This window comes from Parasteatoda tepidariorum, chromosome 6, assembly GCF_043381705.1.
Source record: "Parasteatoda tepidariorum isolate YZ-2023 chromosome 6, CAS_Ptep_4.0, whole genome shotgun sequence".
Lineage (NCBI taxonomy): Eukaryota > Metazoa > Arthropoda > Arachnida > Araneae > Theridiidae > Parasteatoda > Parasteatoda tepidariorum.
The window spans coordinates 92,245,881-92,264,568 of NC_092209.1; the positions used below are offsets into that span (position 1 = coordinate 92,245,881).

General features: G+C 31.6%; 1 protein-coding gene across 1 annotated transcript; it reads left to right on the forward strand.

Moving 5' to 3' along the window:
• Positions 1–1,809: 1,809 nt before the first annotated feature.
• LOC107457126 (23 kDa integral membrane protein) lies at positions 1,810–17,225 on the forward strand. The gene is made up of 6 exons (XM_016075204.4): positions 1,810–2,292; positions 9,116–9,313; positions 11,305–11,385; positions 13,445–13,540; positions 14,235–14,330; positions 16,078–17,225. The coding sequence occupies exons 1-6, from the start codon at positions 2,065–2,067 to the stop codon at positions 16,228–16,230; spliced, it is 852 nt and encodes a 283-aa protein (XP_015930690.1). The 5' UTR covers positions 1,810–2,064; the 3' UTR covers positions 16,231–17,225.
• The last annotated feature ends 1,463 nt before the right edge of the window (positions 17,226–18,688 follow it).

Genomic DNA, 18,688 nt, shown 5'->3' on the forward strand with positions numbered 1-18,688 from the left:
TATAAAAATTAAAAAGAAAATAATGTTTCACGCGGAAAGTAAGTAAAATTTATTTATATATTTTTTTAATTTTATTTATTTATTTTTTTAACTTTTATGACATTTATAACTTTCAGATATACTTGAGCACGTGCTCTTTTTCGTGACTCAAATTAAGATATAAACTAGGAGGCTTCGCCCCCTGCTCCCTGGCGCTCGCCAACCCCCGAAACTGCTTTCACAGTTCATTTCGGATTGCTTCGCTATCCGATTCTTGCTTTGCTCGTTCATTGGATACGTTCTTAACGTCTAGCTTTTGTTTACTTTTTTGAACACTGAAGTTCCGAAAACTTTTCACTGTAGAAAATTCTAAACCTGTGCATTTCAATATTAATTTGAAATTGCAAACAGTTCACATATTTTTCTTAGTCACACTATTCTAAATTTCAGTTGTTGAGAAAAGTAACTGTTGTAAGTTTAGTTTTAAAGTCTTTCCCACAAAAGGGCTAAAGCCATGTGTTGTAAAACAATATGAAATAGTAGTCTGCCACTGAACGCCGGATGTAAAGATAATATAACAAAACGTGGAATAGTAAAGCGCTCAATTCAAAATAAAATAGCAATAGCATAACACTTCTCATTTCTGCCAATGAAAAGGAACTATTTCAGTACTCATAACCAACCAACCGTTTTTTTCTCGGTGACAATCGGAGATAGATAGACATTTGATGCTCACTACGTGCTCATGCGCGCCGAAGCCTATCAATTAAAACGTATTAGCGTTTTATATAATATAGATTAGCCATATGATGCTCACTACGTGCTCTTGCGCGCCGAATCCAATCAATTAAAAATGAAAACTGTTGCCAGCGCGAGAAAAGAAATATCATCGGTTTTATTGATACATACGTACGTATTAGCGTTTTATATAATATAGAAGATAGATAGTAAAAGAATTAACTGTAGAAATTATTTTATTTATGTATTATGCAAAATTATTGAAAAATAATCCTAAATTACTAAAATGCTAAAAAAATACTATTTTTCCTCTATTTTGACCTAAGTTGATACAAAATAATTTGAAAAAAAATTTTAAAATAAATTCTGCGACTAAGGATTAATTTTAGCAGAAAACGAATTTGTACAACTCCACAAGCATGCTATGATGCTACCAAAATAAAATAACAAACGGTGATACAGAAATTTAGCCAGATAAAGGATAACACTCAAAACATGGCAAATTTTATTTAAGTTGTGATATTTGTTTTACCAAATTTTATTTAAGGTTCACCACCTGTTAAGATTATATCTTTTATTTTCCGGATTTTTTTTTCTCCTTTTTTCGGATTTTTTTCTTCCGGTTTCTTGTTATTTTTATTATTTTTCTTTTTTCCCCTATTTTCATTGTTCTGTAATTTTTTCCATGTTTTCTCTACATTTTGAACTTATATAAATATGTATATATACACGCACACCTTGGAGAAAGATTTTGTACTCCAACGTATCATCCTAGTTAAGCTTCACATTATCGCTGTCGGAACGAAAATAATATAATTAGATTTAAACGAACAACTAAGGATTGAATCATTTTGCATTTCTTTCAAGTATTCAACTTCCGGACTCAGTATTTTAAGCGGAAGTAGCAATTCAAATGAGTAAGCCTGCCTTACGAATCCAAGACCTTAAATAATTCTGACGTCAAATGTAAATTTTTCCGGAAAAAAATTATTGAAGGCTATTAAAAAAAACTCAAAACACAAGTGTGTTTTTTTCTTCTTTTTTAGTCTTGCTCCATCTTATCAGCAAAAGGTAAGTATCTACGATAAGGCTACACCTATACATTGCAGAAAATATTTCCCAGGTATCACTGCGCCGACAGACAACGCCTTTTTTGGTGAAAAAGCAGTTTGAATAACCTAATCTACGAAGCTCTTTTATTTTATTGCCATTCGGCGGATCTTTCCCTTTTTCACTCTCTGTCAAACGAACGCCGCGTTTCCTCTTTCTGACCGATTTATTTATTAATTGCGGATATTTGCCGCTAAGAAATAAAGAAAGAAGAAAAAAAAACTTTCGGTTTTAACCATGGGTTACGGTGCCAAAGATGAAGAGAACCCAGTTTCGGAAGACGAAACTGAAGCAGAGAAACAGAAGTTGAGAACCCCAGAGATGGGTGACGATGTCGAATTGAAGAAAATACCTGTCAAGGTGAGGGATGCTGCCTATCCGGAAGTGATTATTGGAAACAGTGACCCATTGCTGAAGGTCCATCATCTGAAATATTTGCTGATAGGGTTTAACGGATTCTTAACGGTAAGTAAACTCAATGAGATTTTTTTTTATTCCATTAGAAATAATCATTCATTTTGTTTACATTTGTAATGCAATTTTATGTTCAATGTGGTGTAAAAATAGCCTATCATTTGAGCCTTAGTGGTCATTTTGACCATGGGAGCCGGTATTAGACCCCCAGAAAGCATGTAACCTTACGACAGCCTTGTGTCTAGATTTTCTTTTTTTTATCACTTAACTGTTTGTCCTAAATACCTTTTTTCAAATAAACCAAAAATATTGCAGTTTCTAACCTTTCATCCTGGTTGAACACTGTTTGCATTACAGCAGTATTATATTTTTATAAATTCTCAAGCTGATTCGCCTATCCTCTGATTCACCAATTCCCTGATTCACATTATCTCTGATTGAGTATGGCACTTTATACATTCTTTTAGTCATTCATCTACCCATTCACTGATTCATTCCTTTTTTTTCCCTCCACCAGAGTAATTTACACATTCCTTCATTCACGGCTATGCATTTACATGTCTGTGATCAGATAGTGATACTGAACCAAAAGTTAAACCTACCTAGTTTGTTTACTTTTTGCTGGAATTTTAATGGATCCCTTCAATGACTTTTATTGCTCAATTAAATTGAGGCAATACCTTTGTACCTTTTTAATTTAGAATTTTTCTCAAAATACAATTGAATTTATGAATGAGGACGAATTTGCCTTCGTTGAAGAATTTTTGTCAGGAAATAAAAGTCACTGAAGTTCCCACGGCTATCCAGATGGAAATAGGTTTAAACATTTAGTTCGTTTCCTATTGGGGCAGTGTGGTCAGCGATGGCTGAACTGGTTATCAAATCGGTATCCTCTTCAGAAAAAAGTAGTAAGTCATCGTAAGGGTAGAAAAAGGTTAATAATTAAACCTAAATTAAAAGGTTAAAAGTTAAACTTATAGAGAGATTTAAATCAGGATGATTTAGAAAAATGAAGCGCTTCGGTTCGAACCCCAGTGCAGACTGGTCGATTTGTATATTGCTCACAGTTCGCCCCGACTACAGCTCTGACACTAGACACCTTTCGTGGTAAACGGATTTTAAGCTCTTTGTCATCGGGCTAAACGTGGAAGATTTTCATGGTTTTTCTTTCCATATAATGCGATTGAATATTCCTTATTGCACCTTTTTTTTATGAAGCGGGTTAGTACCACAAAAAATTTTGAGTCTGTCCCGTTGTTTGATCTCAATGCTCCCTTGTCTTCAGGGTTAGGTTCAAAGTTACAAATATGAGGAGTTTAATATAGTGATAGCCGCAAATTCAGTACTAAAGCTCTCCTTTAACCATTTCTTTGAACTCTTTTTTTTTATACTTTATTTTTGTGCAAAACATTTTTTGAATTAAGTTATGTGCTTTAAATTAATGAAATATTTGAATGTTTCTGTAAACGTTCACTTAGTTCTTTTGATCGTTTATTTATATTTTCGATGATTATCAGGATTTTATGAGTGACTAACAAGAATGGTATTTTAAATGATGACTCGCACTGAATATAAGAATGTGATTTTAAAAGTTTAAAGAATTTTTTTAGTTAATAGTAGTGAAAACTAATAAAAATAAATTTTTTTTCTAGATTTTTAAAAATTTTTTCTTGATAGAATATGTCCTTATAAAATAAAACAGATACTAGAAATGCAGTTCGGTAAATATGGAAATTCGTATTTTTTTTAAGAATAAGAATTTTTTTTGTTTTTTCGTTTCAAAACCCTGCTCGAAGCGAAAAACAAATTTTGATTTTCGCAAATTTAGTTACATAATAAAACTATATAATTTAAAATAAAACGCAATAGATTTTCTTAAATAACTATCTTAAAGTAACCAGTGAATGCTTGAGTTCTTCTTTTAAACTATCGAAAATAGTTTATTTAAATTCAAAAGCTTTTAAGAGAAATAGTTTTTTAATCTTTCCTAAAAGAAATTGTGAAAATAAATCTAACTGGTTTTAAAATTAAAGGTTTCAAATGAACACAAACATTTAAGAAGTCTAAATAAATTCTAATGAATTCTAAAGATGTGAAAAATTTGTAATTTTTGTGAAAAGAAACAAAAATGTTATCAACAACTAGCGAAACATTATAGTATTCAATCATAGCAATAAAGACTAACAACTATCTACCGATTGGAAGTGAATGATGATTGGTTCTAGTTTCATCTCTAGCTCATTTTAATGATTTTAATTCACTCTTTGCTGCGATTTAATGTTTTCATGGCCTTTTTTTTTTTTACCCTGAGATGTATTTTCATAACATTTATATCGTTTTTCATAACATATATTTATGAAGTCTATTACTTATCAACTGTAGTGAGATATTTCAGAGTTGAAACGAAGGGACCTGTGCCTTAATGGATTAGTGGTTAAGATACTGAGCTGTCACTGTGAAGAGCTGGCTTTCGTTCTCCATAGATGGCTTAAAATACACCCAACATCAAAGCGATGGGAAGTAAAGGGGGTCCAATGGTGACCCCTCTCCCGTTGGTCACGAAATTGTGGAGCCTTGAGATTCATGACACCCGCGATAGGCTGTTGCGAGATAGCTTCAATGTCTAGGAATCCTAAATTTTTAAGACATAAAAGTAACTGTAACTGATTGTCTACTTTCGATAGTTCTCAATTTTTTAAAAACTTAGAGAAATAATTCACATTTCTATACAAAGGATTAAACAAAATTTGAAAGTCGAGGAATAATTTTTGATAAAAGAAAAAATATTGTTGTTTTAAATACAAACTCATTAGGTTTCTGGTTTGTGCTCATGTAGAAACAAATACAAATGTTAACATGCTGATGAAATTGAAATAGTTGAAAAGATGCAGATTTTGAATAAATAGAAAATTGTCCTAGCAATAGTTTATTTATGATAAGATAAATGTTCAAAGTTAAAATAAAGGTACCAAGAAATTAAAATAATTTGCTTTATATCTAAGTGTATTGTGTTGCGTAATAGTTAATATATTTTGCTCAAACTCAATTAGGCAGTTTTTTTGTAATGTATTAATCAAAAACAGTTTGATTGATTTGGAGGTTTATGTTACAGCAAATAGTTGAAATATTTTTTATTTATTTATTTTATCAATTCGACTATACAAATAAAATGCGTTTATGAACGTAAATTCGATACATTAGATTACTTTTTTAAAAAAGATATCTATAACATACTTAATTTATATTTTAATTCATTGTTATGTAATCACGAATTGATCTTTCAGGAATTATCTTTTATCAGGAATTTAATCAGGAATTATTAAAAGTGTAACTTATCAAAGCCTAAAATATGGAACTAAACTTTCCATGCTTCTATATGTTAAGATTAAATTCGAAAATTCAATTTGCTCAAAAGAAATTTCCTTTTTCTTCCGTTACAGTGATATCAATTCTGAAGAAAAAAAGTGATAATTTTTTTTCCTTCCTTCGGATTTCTGTGAGATGGAAATTTCGGAAGGGCGAATATTTTCTCGTTTATTAAGAAAACTTAATTAGTTTGGCGTAATCTGTGATACAATTCTTAATTTAATATTTGGTCTATAAAAGAATTAAAGGAAGAAAATAGTTTAGAAAATTGTTAACGAGTTTTAAAGTACGTATTTCTTTTTAAAGTTAAGAACGCAATTAATATGTACGTCGTCGTAGTAAGTAAAAAGCCATTATTTCAAATTCCGATTCTTCGAGAACTCTTTGTATTTTGGTACATAAATTTACTCATTTCAAAATGATGTAAAAATTTGTATATCTTACAAATCAAAAGTTTTTCGACCATGATTAAATAAAATATTGAGAAATAATAAATATTTTTTTTAAAATAGGGATCATCATCGCATACAATTATAATTTTTTGCACACAGTTATAAAATTAGTGTATCCCAAGAAATTTAAAGTTATTTTTTCCATACAATTAATATTTTTTTAAATTTTGTTTTAGTTTATTATTATTTGAGATTTTATTTTTATATCAATTGGAAAAATTTTGAATTGTAAAGTAATCAAATTTTTACATCTTGTTAAATAATGTAATTTTAAAGGCAAAATAAAAAATAAGAGAAACTTGTACGAAATCGGACTAATATATTTTGAGTTATCAAATTTTAAAAAAGCCGTATTTTTCAAATTTTATTCCTCATTTCAAATTTTATTCTTTTAACTCTACCGATTTCATTTAATTGTGCATTTTGCTATATAATATTTTAAAATGATATAAAAATTAAATACAGCTTGCAATTTAAAATTTTTTCCGACTTCTAATGAATAAAATACTAAAAAATAATAACAAATATTAAAAAGGATTTATTGCGTGATATTATCGTTGGATAAATGAAATTTATAACTGTTAGCAAAAATATTTTGATTTGTTTATTAAATTCTCGAGATACAGCGAAATTCCCAAAAAATGACAATAAGGAATCCGAAATTTCGATTGTTCTCCTGCTTTAAGCAATTAGGACCCTCTTTTCTAGATTAAAGCTGCACTTCATAGTTTGAGGGCCAGAAATCCAAATCTGCCGAAGAAAAGGTATGTTTATTCAGTGAAAGTATGTTTTTGAATTCAGCTTTGTAATTTAAAATATCGTTTGCATTTTTTCTAATTTGAAATATCGTTTGCATTCTTGTAATTTAAAATATCGTTTGTACGAAATTAATTAGCATTCTTAGGGTTAAACCCTGGAACCATTAAGTACGTCAAAATCCGATTATTTTTGATCAAAACTAATTCAGGATGTTCACTTTTTCTATTTTGCGCTCAGTACACAAATATGTGAGACAATTGATCTTATAGTGTCACCAGTTTAAAAGACTTAAAACTGGAAAGGGAAAACTAGTATTTCTTTTCATGAGTCACATTAACATATAAATATTCTATAGATTTAATTTAAGAACTTATGTCATTTGCGTTCTTACAATAATAATGAAAAATTTGGTAAGGTTTAAAATCTAGCAGGAACCTGTTTTTTTTTCTTCTAAAATTAATGACTAACTTTAAACAGTCATTTCAATAACAAAAAAAAAAAAAATTATGGAAAGAAAGGATTAAAATGAATTGAATTTAAATTTAAATCGAGTCATTTTCACTGAAAGAAGGACTACTAGCGCCATCTGTTAGCATATAGAGGATACTATCTATTTCCACTAGATTGATGAGTTTAAAATTAAAACGGTTTTGGCCTTTAAAGCTTACTTGAATAATCAGTATGACCCTAAGACAGAAAAGTTTGGAGACCCCTGCTCAATAGTGGTCTAAACATACACATACTGAAAGCTGTATAAGGATTTAGAAATTCATATTTTTTCCAAAAATGGCGCTGAGATTTTTCAACTTCTTAGTTCTGTCGAACCGGTAAACTTCAATATTTTTGGCTGTAAAAAGAAGAAAAAAAATTAGTATTGAAATATAAATGCGATTACTTAGAAAAAAATAATGATTTTTTTTTAAGTAATCGCAAGATGTAAACATTTTATGTATTTAGTTTTATGTAACTGTAAATTCCTTTTCGAATATTTCTATTCTAAGAATCGATGGTTGCGTACTATCAAAAGCTAAAAATAACATTTTGCAATAATGTGACAAGCATTGCTGGTTGGTATTTTTGGGATAATCATGTTATAAAGTACTGCAATATTATTTTAAAAACTCCAAGCATTTTCGCTTCAGTGATACCTTCTTCCAAAAAAAACCATGAAGAAAGATAAGATAAAAACAAACATTTTGAACTATGATTCTTTTCAGCCGTCACTGCAACCGCCTAAAAGGAGATAAAAATGGATCATTTAACGCTCCTTAATCTCTCAAACTTTTATTTTTTGCATGAGTCCTGCAATTGAACCTTTTTTTTTCTCATTATCTCAAGTTATGCGGAGTGTACTTTATCTTAGCAAACATATCAGGAAATGACTCACAATTCAGGTACAAAAAAATAAGTACTTTATTTGATTTACTGCGTTTATAACAAAAAATAAGGAATGCTGTATAGTAGTAGAAAACTGTACGTAACACACATTGTGACAAGAAACGTAGTCTTTAAAAAGAAAATAAGACATACGGTAATAGAAAACAGGAAACAGTCTATAACAGTTCCTGGCCAAATTATGAGGCGCACTATAATAAGATTCTATGTAAAATCTTAATTATCAGGTCATACTATAAAACTGTATTGTTTTCACGCGGTTTGCGCTTGTTTATGTTCGTGTATCAATGGGTTAATTATTCGTGTTCGCGTATCAATGGGTTAATTATTCGTGTTCGTGTATCAATGGGTTAACTATTGATAATGTAAATTCGACGATAGGATACATTGGACGATATAATATAAATATGGAATATTTATTATATCAAACATTATACTAGCATATTATAATAATGAGATCAAATGATGAGACAGACTGTAGTTGTTTTAATAATGACATGATCTGCACGTGTTTATAGGCAATACTTTTATAGTTAAACATACATGTCATGGGTTTTTATCCGGGAGATTTTTTACATATTTCCTATTTGTATTTATTTTTAACGTACTGCATTACAAATGTTAACCCATTGATACAGGAGCGTAAACATCCGAGTAAAAACAATAAAGCTGTATAGAGTATCACATGATTTTACATAGAAATTTATAGGGAGTCTAATAATACGGCGAGGCACTGTAATTTATTATAAATATATTAGACAGCAAATTTTGGTCTTGTGCTGCTCTAAGGTTCGTATTTCGTTTTTATGTCACGTCTTCAAACTGTTTTTCAATAGATTTAAGAATAGGATTAGACATAAGTTAGCATGAAATTAATATATGGGACAAATTATTTATTTCAGACATTAGGACTCGTCCTGCTATCTCTCTCAATCTGGATTTATGCTGATGCTGAATACACCCAGCTGGAGACAAAACTGAACGTGGACAACTTCAAGACTGTGTGCATACTGTTCATCGTCGCTTCCCTCATCGTCATCTTCGTCGGATTCCTTGGATGTTTTGCTGCAGTTACAGAAAGACGATGGTTGCTCATTGCTGTAATTATACATTCTTTATTCTATGATGCAACATTAAATAGTCATCAGCAACATTAATTAGCGATATAGTGTGAAAAAAAGTATGAATAAATTTTAAAAAAATTAGATCGTAAATCGCGTTGAGGATTACTTTATCGATATACGTTTGCCGTCCTTTTTTCAGGAATTTTTCTATTTTTTTTTTTTTTTTGAAATGTCTAATTTGAAATTAATAATCAACTCAATTTACGAATGCTTGGTACTCATTTTATCGACCCACTGAAGGGATGAAAGGCTGAGTCGGCCTTGCCCGGCCCAAGGATCGAACCAAGGACCTGTATTTTTTGAGTACCAAGCATGCTTGGGAACTAACACTGGGGGTTCCGCGTTCGGCTGACTACCTGACCGGAACATATGCTCCTGCACCCCAGAGCCCAAGGTCAAGAAAACTGAGATGGGCACAGTCGGCCTTGGCCCTCTTAATGGGCTGTCGCGCCACTGAGTTAGTTAGTTAGTTAGTCAATTTACGAATGTCACACCGAATGTGGATTCTATTCTAAAATTATTTACTTAACCGCCTCCCTGATTATTCCGAGTTAACTCGGGTACGTATATATTGCAAATATTTATCATGCCGAGAAAACTCGGGCTTAACAGAATGTATCGGTACATTTTGTCTTTTCGGAAGCCAAAAACATAATCTGCTGTGATTGAAAGTTTTGCTGTTGGACTACACACGTGTTTTGTGCGATTGTACATACGACGGCTGCTGAATTTGCATAGCAATAAGAATTTTTAAAAAAAATGGCATATTCCTTCACTGACGTTTAAAAAGTATCATTTCGTGTTGTCCCTTGTTTTAAGAACTATCCCACAAAGACTCGTATTTAACTTTTTTCATTTGCCCGAAATAACTCGGGATAGTAAACTGATTTTAAATTAAATGTTTCTTACACATAAAAAAAATAAAAATTTCAACTTAAAACGTGTGCATTATGTTTTGTTTTAGTTCCTTGTATTTATTAATAAAAAAAAATATGTTGATTTTTTACATTTTTTTGTTCAAAATAATTGGTAAGGGAAGTTGTTAATCTGTCATGAAAATATTTGTTCAAAAACTATAAAAAATTTTTGAATAATGGCAGATATCCGTTTTTTGAAGGTAGATTTCCTGAAGAAATAGTATTCCTGAGAAATGGTGTATCGGAACCCTTTCCAACAAATTTATTTTGTAAAATAATATCTCTTTGTTGTCAAATAATCACAGTTTGCGTCCAAGTCGACATTAGAACATATTACGTTCCCTCCATAACTGAAGTTTGTAGATTTTCAAACATTTGTCTCTAACTCTCTAAAAATGACCGTATTTATTCCATTTACAGTAACTCAGATGGGCCGGGATAGCCTGGTCGGTAGGGAGCTGGGCTCATGTCCGAGAGTTCGAGGGTACGCATCCCGCCGGCCGAAGACTCACCGTGTAGTAAAATGGTGACTGATGCCCGTTAAATCTGTCGAGTCGCAAAGTCCTCCATGTTCCCATAACAAATCAATACTTCTGGGGGTACTGAATTTGAGATGGATCGTTCTCTGATTCAGGTAAAAAAATTACGATCTGTGGATGCATGAATGGATCTGCCCTATAAACGGGCGTGACAAATGGGTGAGGCAGAAGTCGAATTCTTGGCCGTAGATGGCGCCACTGGAAAACAAGAACCATCGCACTCCTCTGCTTTAACAGGCATACGTCAACGACAGTAATTCGGGTATGGAACAAAGAATTTGGTGGTAAAACAATCATAACCGATTTTGAAATTACCTAAAGGAAAGTTTTGTGAATAAGTAGTAAAATTCCATAAACGCCAAACGTTTTTTGAATGAATTAACGCTGTGAGTTATTTACTGTGTAGTGTATGAGAGTGTGAGTGTGTGCATAACAGTTAATTCTTCAATGCTGTGAAAGTATCTCTCTTAGATTCAAATTGTACTACAATGAATTGCTTCCTTTTTTCCAGTTTATCGGGATTTTTGGCATTATTTTCGTCGTTGAGATTGGAGCTGTGGTTTTAATGTGGAGTGCACCTTACAGCAAGACAGTAAGTCAATTTAATTTGTTTTTGAATATTTAATGTTAACTGTTATTCCAGCCCGAAGGCTCCCAACATTTTTCGACTGCAACCCAAATTATTAGGTAAAATGTAACAAGCTTGGATTTTTTAATTAAAGAAGTTAAATAGTTACACGGAAGTGTTACGTTTAAAATAAAACTGCTCAGAAGGAATCTGAATTCTGTAGGAATCAAAGAATAATGTGGTTGATGCAAAAAAATTAATAAATGGATTGTTATACTAAATAATTATTAGACTGATATACTAGCATTAATAAATAAAATAATGATGTGATTTGTTAACGAAATAATAATAAGATTGATAAACAAAATAATAATGGGACTGATACACTACATAAAAGACTCGATATGCGAACCCATAATTGGTTTGTTGCAGTAAACCAGTGTTTCCCAAACTTATGACTTTTATGTGCCCTTTCTAAATTGCTCGTAACGCTGTGTACCACTAATAAAAAAATTTATTTTTTAGTAAAAAAAAATTCCGCAAAATTAAAAAATCACAACTAGCTGTTGTCACCACTGATTATTAACTGTTAACTCTGCAAAAAATAGCCAATAGAAAATACGTAATTGTAAATTTTCATGGATAGCTTTGTTTTTAAATAAAAAATTTTTGAATTTTCGTTTGTTGCAAGATATTTCGCATAAGAACGCGTATCCTCGCCAAACTGCTCACGTACCCCTGGGGGTACGCGTACCACAGTTTGGGAAATACTGCAGCAAACAGTAATAATACTGATAAACAAAATGGACTGTTACTCATTTTAATACGAGTTCAGCCCAAACTATCTGCAAACTATGCCGTGTCTCAAGTTTGGAGCGCGACCTGCTTGTTGGAAGACCCCGATCTTTCAAAGAAAAAAAGAATAAGTTGTACGGCAAATTACGTTATCTAAACATGACTTCCAGCTTCGAAATTTAACCTGATGATAAATATATAAATATTTAAATTTTTCACCTCATTATTTTTTTTTTTTTAATGGCGGGCACTTGGAGCCATTGTCCATTGGCCACAGAAAGTGCCAGAACTGCTAATTCTCTTTTCGTTACCCAGTGGGCACCTGTGGCGAAGCCATGGCGGTGGAACAGCGTCGCCCACGTCACACTACCACAACCCGTTTATAGGGCGGGTCACATTCACACATTCACACACAAAGGAGAAAGGACATAGAACACAGGAGGGAAAGAAACATCCATGCCTTGCCCGGGATTCGAACCCAGAACCTTTCTGATGCAAGGACAGTTCCCTGCCCCCTACACAGACTGGTCGGCTCACCTCATTATAGATAGCATAACAAGAAGAGATTGACTAGAACCTAAAATAGCTATAAAGTCCCTCCCCCCCCCTCCAATGGTCAGACGAAATATCGTTCCGTCCATTTTATTGTTTGACAATTCCATGTCCATCATGCAGTTTTCTGATTGTCATCCAGCTGCGAAAAATTCATATCCTTGTTGACATTAGGACGGAATTCGGCAGAAGTTTCGCAATGACGATGACTCAATGAAACCAATCAAAAGCCCGTATTTTTGTGAGCATACCGCATTTTGCTATAAGTAAAAATATAAACTTTTGATTAACCCAATATATCTATCGTCATTGCGGCGAAAATTTCACTGAATTCCGTCTTAGAAAGTCATGGATTTATGAACTATAGATTGTGTTCATGCGATAGATTAATGAAGAAGTTAACATAAAACTGACGGATTTTACACTGTACTGATATTTTTTTAAAAAAAAAAGTTCATTAAAGAAGGACGACTCGATTTGGGGACTCCCTCTGATGTGGGACCCCGGGGCAACTGCCCCTTATGCCCTTGCCTTAGTCAGGCTCTGAGAATGTATAAATTGATCAGAAGACTATTCTTTCAATAAAAATAGGATTGATTACACCAGATAATAGTAATAGTATTGATACCACGCAAAATATCAAGATTTGTATATGAAATAATTATAGGAATAATAAACGAAATACCTTAAATAAGTAATAATACAAGTAGTAAGAACTGTTATATCTATTTCACAGATAACAAGAGAACTTGAGAAACAGATAAAACTACAAATAGATTCAAGACCCATAGACGATTCTGCAAGATATTTCACAGATTTCATTCAATCACACGTAAGTCTTCATTCATTTCATTTATTCTTCATTCAGACCACAATTAATGATCTTGACCATAAAACATTCTTCATTTACGATTGAAATGACAACTAGTATTCAGATACGATTACAAGTAATAACGATCAAGCCCTCTTGACTGATTTACAACTGTGACTCTGACTACGAACAATCATAATTGTATGTCATCTTGATTATACATCGAAATGACTCATAGTGAATAGAGCTTATAGTTACTTTTAATAGTAGTTACAGATATGTCATAATTTAAGATTTTAATTTCAATCATGTTTAAAAACAATCATAACTCAGGATTTAAAAGTGTCATTAAAATGGCGTCCAATATTGATCTATGACTGAAATCAATGTCATTTTGATTCCAAGTAAATCATCATTATAAGTAGTCTGGAATAAAAAGTAATCGATTACTTTATTCAATAATACAGTGAGTCCTAATTAAATAAAGCCACCTTCATTGAGTGCTATTAATTGGATGCGAAGAAATGGTTGCCTTCATTTCTGTCACAGACTAAAATCGCTTCTCTTTTGTATATATAAAGCCTTATGGCTGTTTTTCGAAGGCTCCGTCGTATTGTAAAATAACGCTTTTTGGCGAATAATATGCTCCTTTTATAAGTGCTGAGATTTTTCAACACTTACTCACCTTATCTATAAATAATTTTATGATTTGTAGCTCCAATGTTGTGGTTCTTTGAGTCCTAAAGATTATGGAGAGAATGATGTTCCCAATTCTTGTGACAGTGAAGTAAACGGATTAGCTTATCAGGAGGTAAAAATTTTCAATTTGTACTCTATTTTTTCATAAAGCTTTTAAAAACTAAAATATCTGACGCACTTCATTCAGAACTAATTACCTATTCATATTCAAATGAATGACTTATTAATCATAACGCTTAAATCGGTAGACAAAAACATTAATTACAAGGTTTTTTTTCTTTCTTCAACAGTTAATGCCTCAATTCACTTTTTAATTGATCAACAGAAGTTTTTTATAGTTTCTGAACCGTCTGAAACGTTTTCGTGAAATTCGAGACATTTCAAAAACAGCTATTAAAAATTTTTGTAGTGATTACAGAAAAGCAGACATTCTTAAGTAATAGTTAGTAATGAAAAATTGAAGAGTGAAATAGTTAGTGAAAAAAAAAAATTTTTCAAAATTTTTTTAAATTATTTTGTACGTTGTACACGTTTCAAGTACTCTATACGTACACGTGCTTTTAAATGAAGAGCTTAGTTGAAAAATATAGTAGGTAATATTTTGTGAATTTTATTAACGTATCTAGTTATAAAAACCTTTCTAACTTTTAAAAAAAAATTGACAACTAACTACGTGTCACAGCACTTACGACAAAGTTTAAAGCCAAGTTTAAAAGCATTAGATGTTTTTAAATTTGATAGATTAAATGTTTTCAAAGTGACACTTAACATGTTGTCTTTAAGTTTCTCAATTATTCAAAATTGAGCCGCGATGACTCAGGGAATAGACCGTTCGTCTTCCAATGAGGTGAACCAGGGTTCGGTCCCGGCGATGGCTGGTTGATACGAATACCGCATCCGGCTTTGCACCGACCACAGTTCTGACTTGAAGTATCCTCAGTGGTAGACGGATCATGGGTTAGAGTCCCCTTGCCATCAGGCTAACCGTGGGAGGTTCTCGTGGTTTTCCTCTCCATGTAACGCAAATGCGGGTTAGTTCCATCAAAAAGTTCTCCATGAAGGCAAATTTTCTCTCAATACTTGATCCAGGAGTTCCCTTGTCTTCTGGATTGAGTTCAAAATGACAAGGCTACGGAGTTGAACATTAGTTGTCGTTAACCCAAAAATTGGGTCGGCTGTTCAACGACGGTCATAAAATATAAAAATTATTCAAAATTCTAGATCATCTCGGATAAAAGTTTCCCTGTAAATCTCCAACAAATCTTTCTTTTACTCTAATAAATAATGAGCTAAATGTAATAGCATATTATATGACATTGTAAGAAATTTGATAATAAATAGCTTTAGAGTGTATATAAATATCAAGAAGCTATTAAAGAAAGCATACTAATTTAAGCGCTTAGCGGGATGAATCATTTTTCTATAATTATAGCATGTTTACGCAGGATGTTTTTAAACATGGAGGATTAGAGATCTACACAATTTCATTGAACATCTTTTTCCACGAAGTTATTCAATTATTTGAAAGCTCTTAATCTTCTAAGACTGAGCGAAAAATCAATCTCTAGAACTTCGTGAAAGAACATATTAAGCAACTTTTTCCGCGAAGTTGAGAACAAGAAGTCTTAGATGGTTGAGCAATCTTGTACACCTACAGCAAATTTGTTTACACTATTTATTTTTAAACCAAAATTTTTAATGTTTTCAGGATTTCACTTAACACACTATTTAGATATGAGATTATTTTTCGCTTTGCTGTCAGTTATTTCATTTGAAGTGTCTAAAATATCACTTAACATGTTCTTCAACTGAGTTTTTCTTTTTGTTCTAAAGTTATAAATCTTCATTACTTTTTTCAGGGATGTGCAGCGAAAATGTTAAGTTACCTCCGCAGCAAAGCAGGCATCGTTGGAGGAATAGCTCTTCCAATTCTTTTGCTTCAGTTATTGGCTTTAATGGCAGCTGGTTGTCTTATCAAAAGTTTAGACGTTGAATCAAAATATTTCATGTAAATCTTCTTTCCTTGTACTTTTATTTAACAAACAGTGTCAATGTTTGACAAAAAATAGTTAGCTTGATGTCTAAAGCTATTTGTGTTAAAGACTATTTGGTTGGACCAAACATTTGATGTTACTTTTTACTTAACAAATTATTTGACGTCAAGATATTGACATTGATACATTGTAACATGACATTGCCATTTTTTAAAAATAAAAAAAGTAGAAATATATGCAGGCTGTTTCGGTGTTATCCCCCTTAATGGGTTATTTTTTTCAATATTTCTCAATTGGGAATCACATATTATGTGTGAGTAAGGAAAAACAAAACAGTAATCAAAATCAAATAAATCAGTATTGGGAAAAATGCGATTAAAAAAAATCGAAACTTATTTGATTGAAGAGAAATTAAGAGGTGAGGAAAAATGCCATCATCATTACTTTCCTAGATCATTACCTTTCTTTCCTAGATCATCTAACGAGACACATGCTTTCGATATTTTTAATCCCTCCTTCCTCATTAGAGGTTTATTCTGATTTCTTGATTGAATTTTGTGAATAAAATGATAGTTTACGAAATTCACAAAATCTAATCTGAATCTATTAAAGCATTTTCATTGTTGGTAAACAGTCTCTGAGGAAATAAACAAGACACATTAATTTTTTTTAAATAGATTTGTTCAATTTCTTATAATGATTGACAGAGCAAATTGTTGCATGTAGTACTTCTATTTTAAAGTGTCTTAATTTTTTTATTAACTTTTCGTGTGATTTTATGTGTTTATAAATGTGTTTGTATTTTTTTTACCTATTTATGAAAAATGTAATTTTGATTTTGGCTGAAATTCATAAAACAATTGAAACCAAATGCAAATAGAAATTTAGATAGCTTTGCTCCATTTTCAGTTTGTTCTTTATTTCTCCTTAAATAGAAACGATCAGTTAGCTTTTTATTTTAAACACGAAGCATGTACCAATATGTATTCGAATAATAAAAGTTTTTTGTTTTATTGTTCTTGTCTTTATTTATCTATAACTCTAAATGAGGAGGGTTTAATCATCATTCGCTGAAAGCAGTATTAGGTTTTTATTTATTTATTTCTAGAATACCTTAAAAAATACCCTGTAATTGGCTGGTTTGTTAACTGCTGACTTGAATGACATAAAATCTGAAAACAGCTTGGCTGCACTAAGCATAAATATTAATATGCGTTACACTTGAGACCTAGCGTCCACTATAGTAGACAATATGGGGTCATTTCTTAAAAAATAACGTATGAAGATTATTTTTTCTGCTCGTGTGCCTTTACAAAGCGATTGTCTATGTTAAAATATGTTACCCATTGACAAAATGGGTCTTAGTTTGAATTTGATGGCGTTCAAGAGTAATAGTAAACAGCGTCCATGCGTCGTGTTGCATGCGTTGCTATGGTGACAGCTGTTTTCTTTTTATTTTCACTAGCAGGCATTTTAACGCATTTACATCATAACAATTTAAAGTATTTTTTATATTCTTTTTAATTATGAACGTATAATGACTGGCTCGACGATGATTTCAAATAAAGAATACTGAAGAAGGAAAAGTATTATGAAACACGTACGTAGGCAGGATCAATCCGACGGCCAACATCGATGGAGACAGTTTTTGCAACCCATGATTTGAAATGTTTAACGGAGTCAATCCAGAAAGAAAAAGCATTTGACCCATGAATAACCAATAATTGTGATAAGGCGATCACAACTTTTATTTATATTAAGCTTATTGTACATTGATATAAGCTTGCTATGTAATTGATGTGATATGATGTATAATGTAATTTAATGCACGATAAAAATATCCCACAATGGGCGAAACTAAGAAATAAAATTGACGTTAATTTATTATTGAAAGTTATGCATTTTCTAAAATGACTAAAAATAGTTAATTGAGATTAATATTAAATTTGTTCAAAAAATAATTTATCGCTTTTATGAGTTTAGTTTTTATAAGTTACAAATTAAGTAAAGATCGCATTTTCGGTCATTATTTAAATGCTTCGGCCTCACGAGATCTTTGTAAACGGAAAACTACAAAGAGACAGCTACAGACCGGAGGGTTCTAGGGGGGGGCATGAAGGGAGTAAGTGGCCATATCTGTTTTAGGAAGCGGACACTTTTTAATATCTTAAATCCTTCTTAAAAGTTGTAAAACAGTTATGATCTAGTTTTAACATACTTTTTGATGAGGGTGTATTTTTAATTTTCTTCAATTTACATTTTCACAAGCACAAAATAGCAACTAAATTGCAAATTTATGATCGATGGTTTAGTTGAAACTTTCTTTTCTTTGGTTAGTTAGTTGGAAGAATGTCACATGTTTATTTTAAATTATTTTTTGTGGGTGATATTTATCCACATTTTTTATTTTATTTTCAATGCATGAAAGTTTCTTCAGTCAATAAAAAAAATCTGAAATGCAAATGTATACTTTTAA

Excerpts from the sequence above, each read along its gene's own strand:
- LOC107457126 (XM_016075204.4), top strand. The coding sequence starts at position 2,065 with ATGGGTTACGGTGCCAAAGATGAAGAGAACCCAGTTTCGGAAGACGAA. Across the intron at positions 11,386-13,444 it reads GTGCACCTTACAGCAAGACA|ATAACAAGAGAACTTGAGAA; the intron begins GTAAGTCAATTT and ends TCTATTTCACAG. Across the intron at positions 13,541-14,234 it reads CAGATTTCATTCAATCACAC|CTCCAATGTTGTGGTTCTTT; the intron begins GTAAGTCTTCAT and ends TATGATTTGTAG.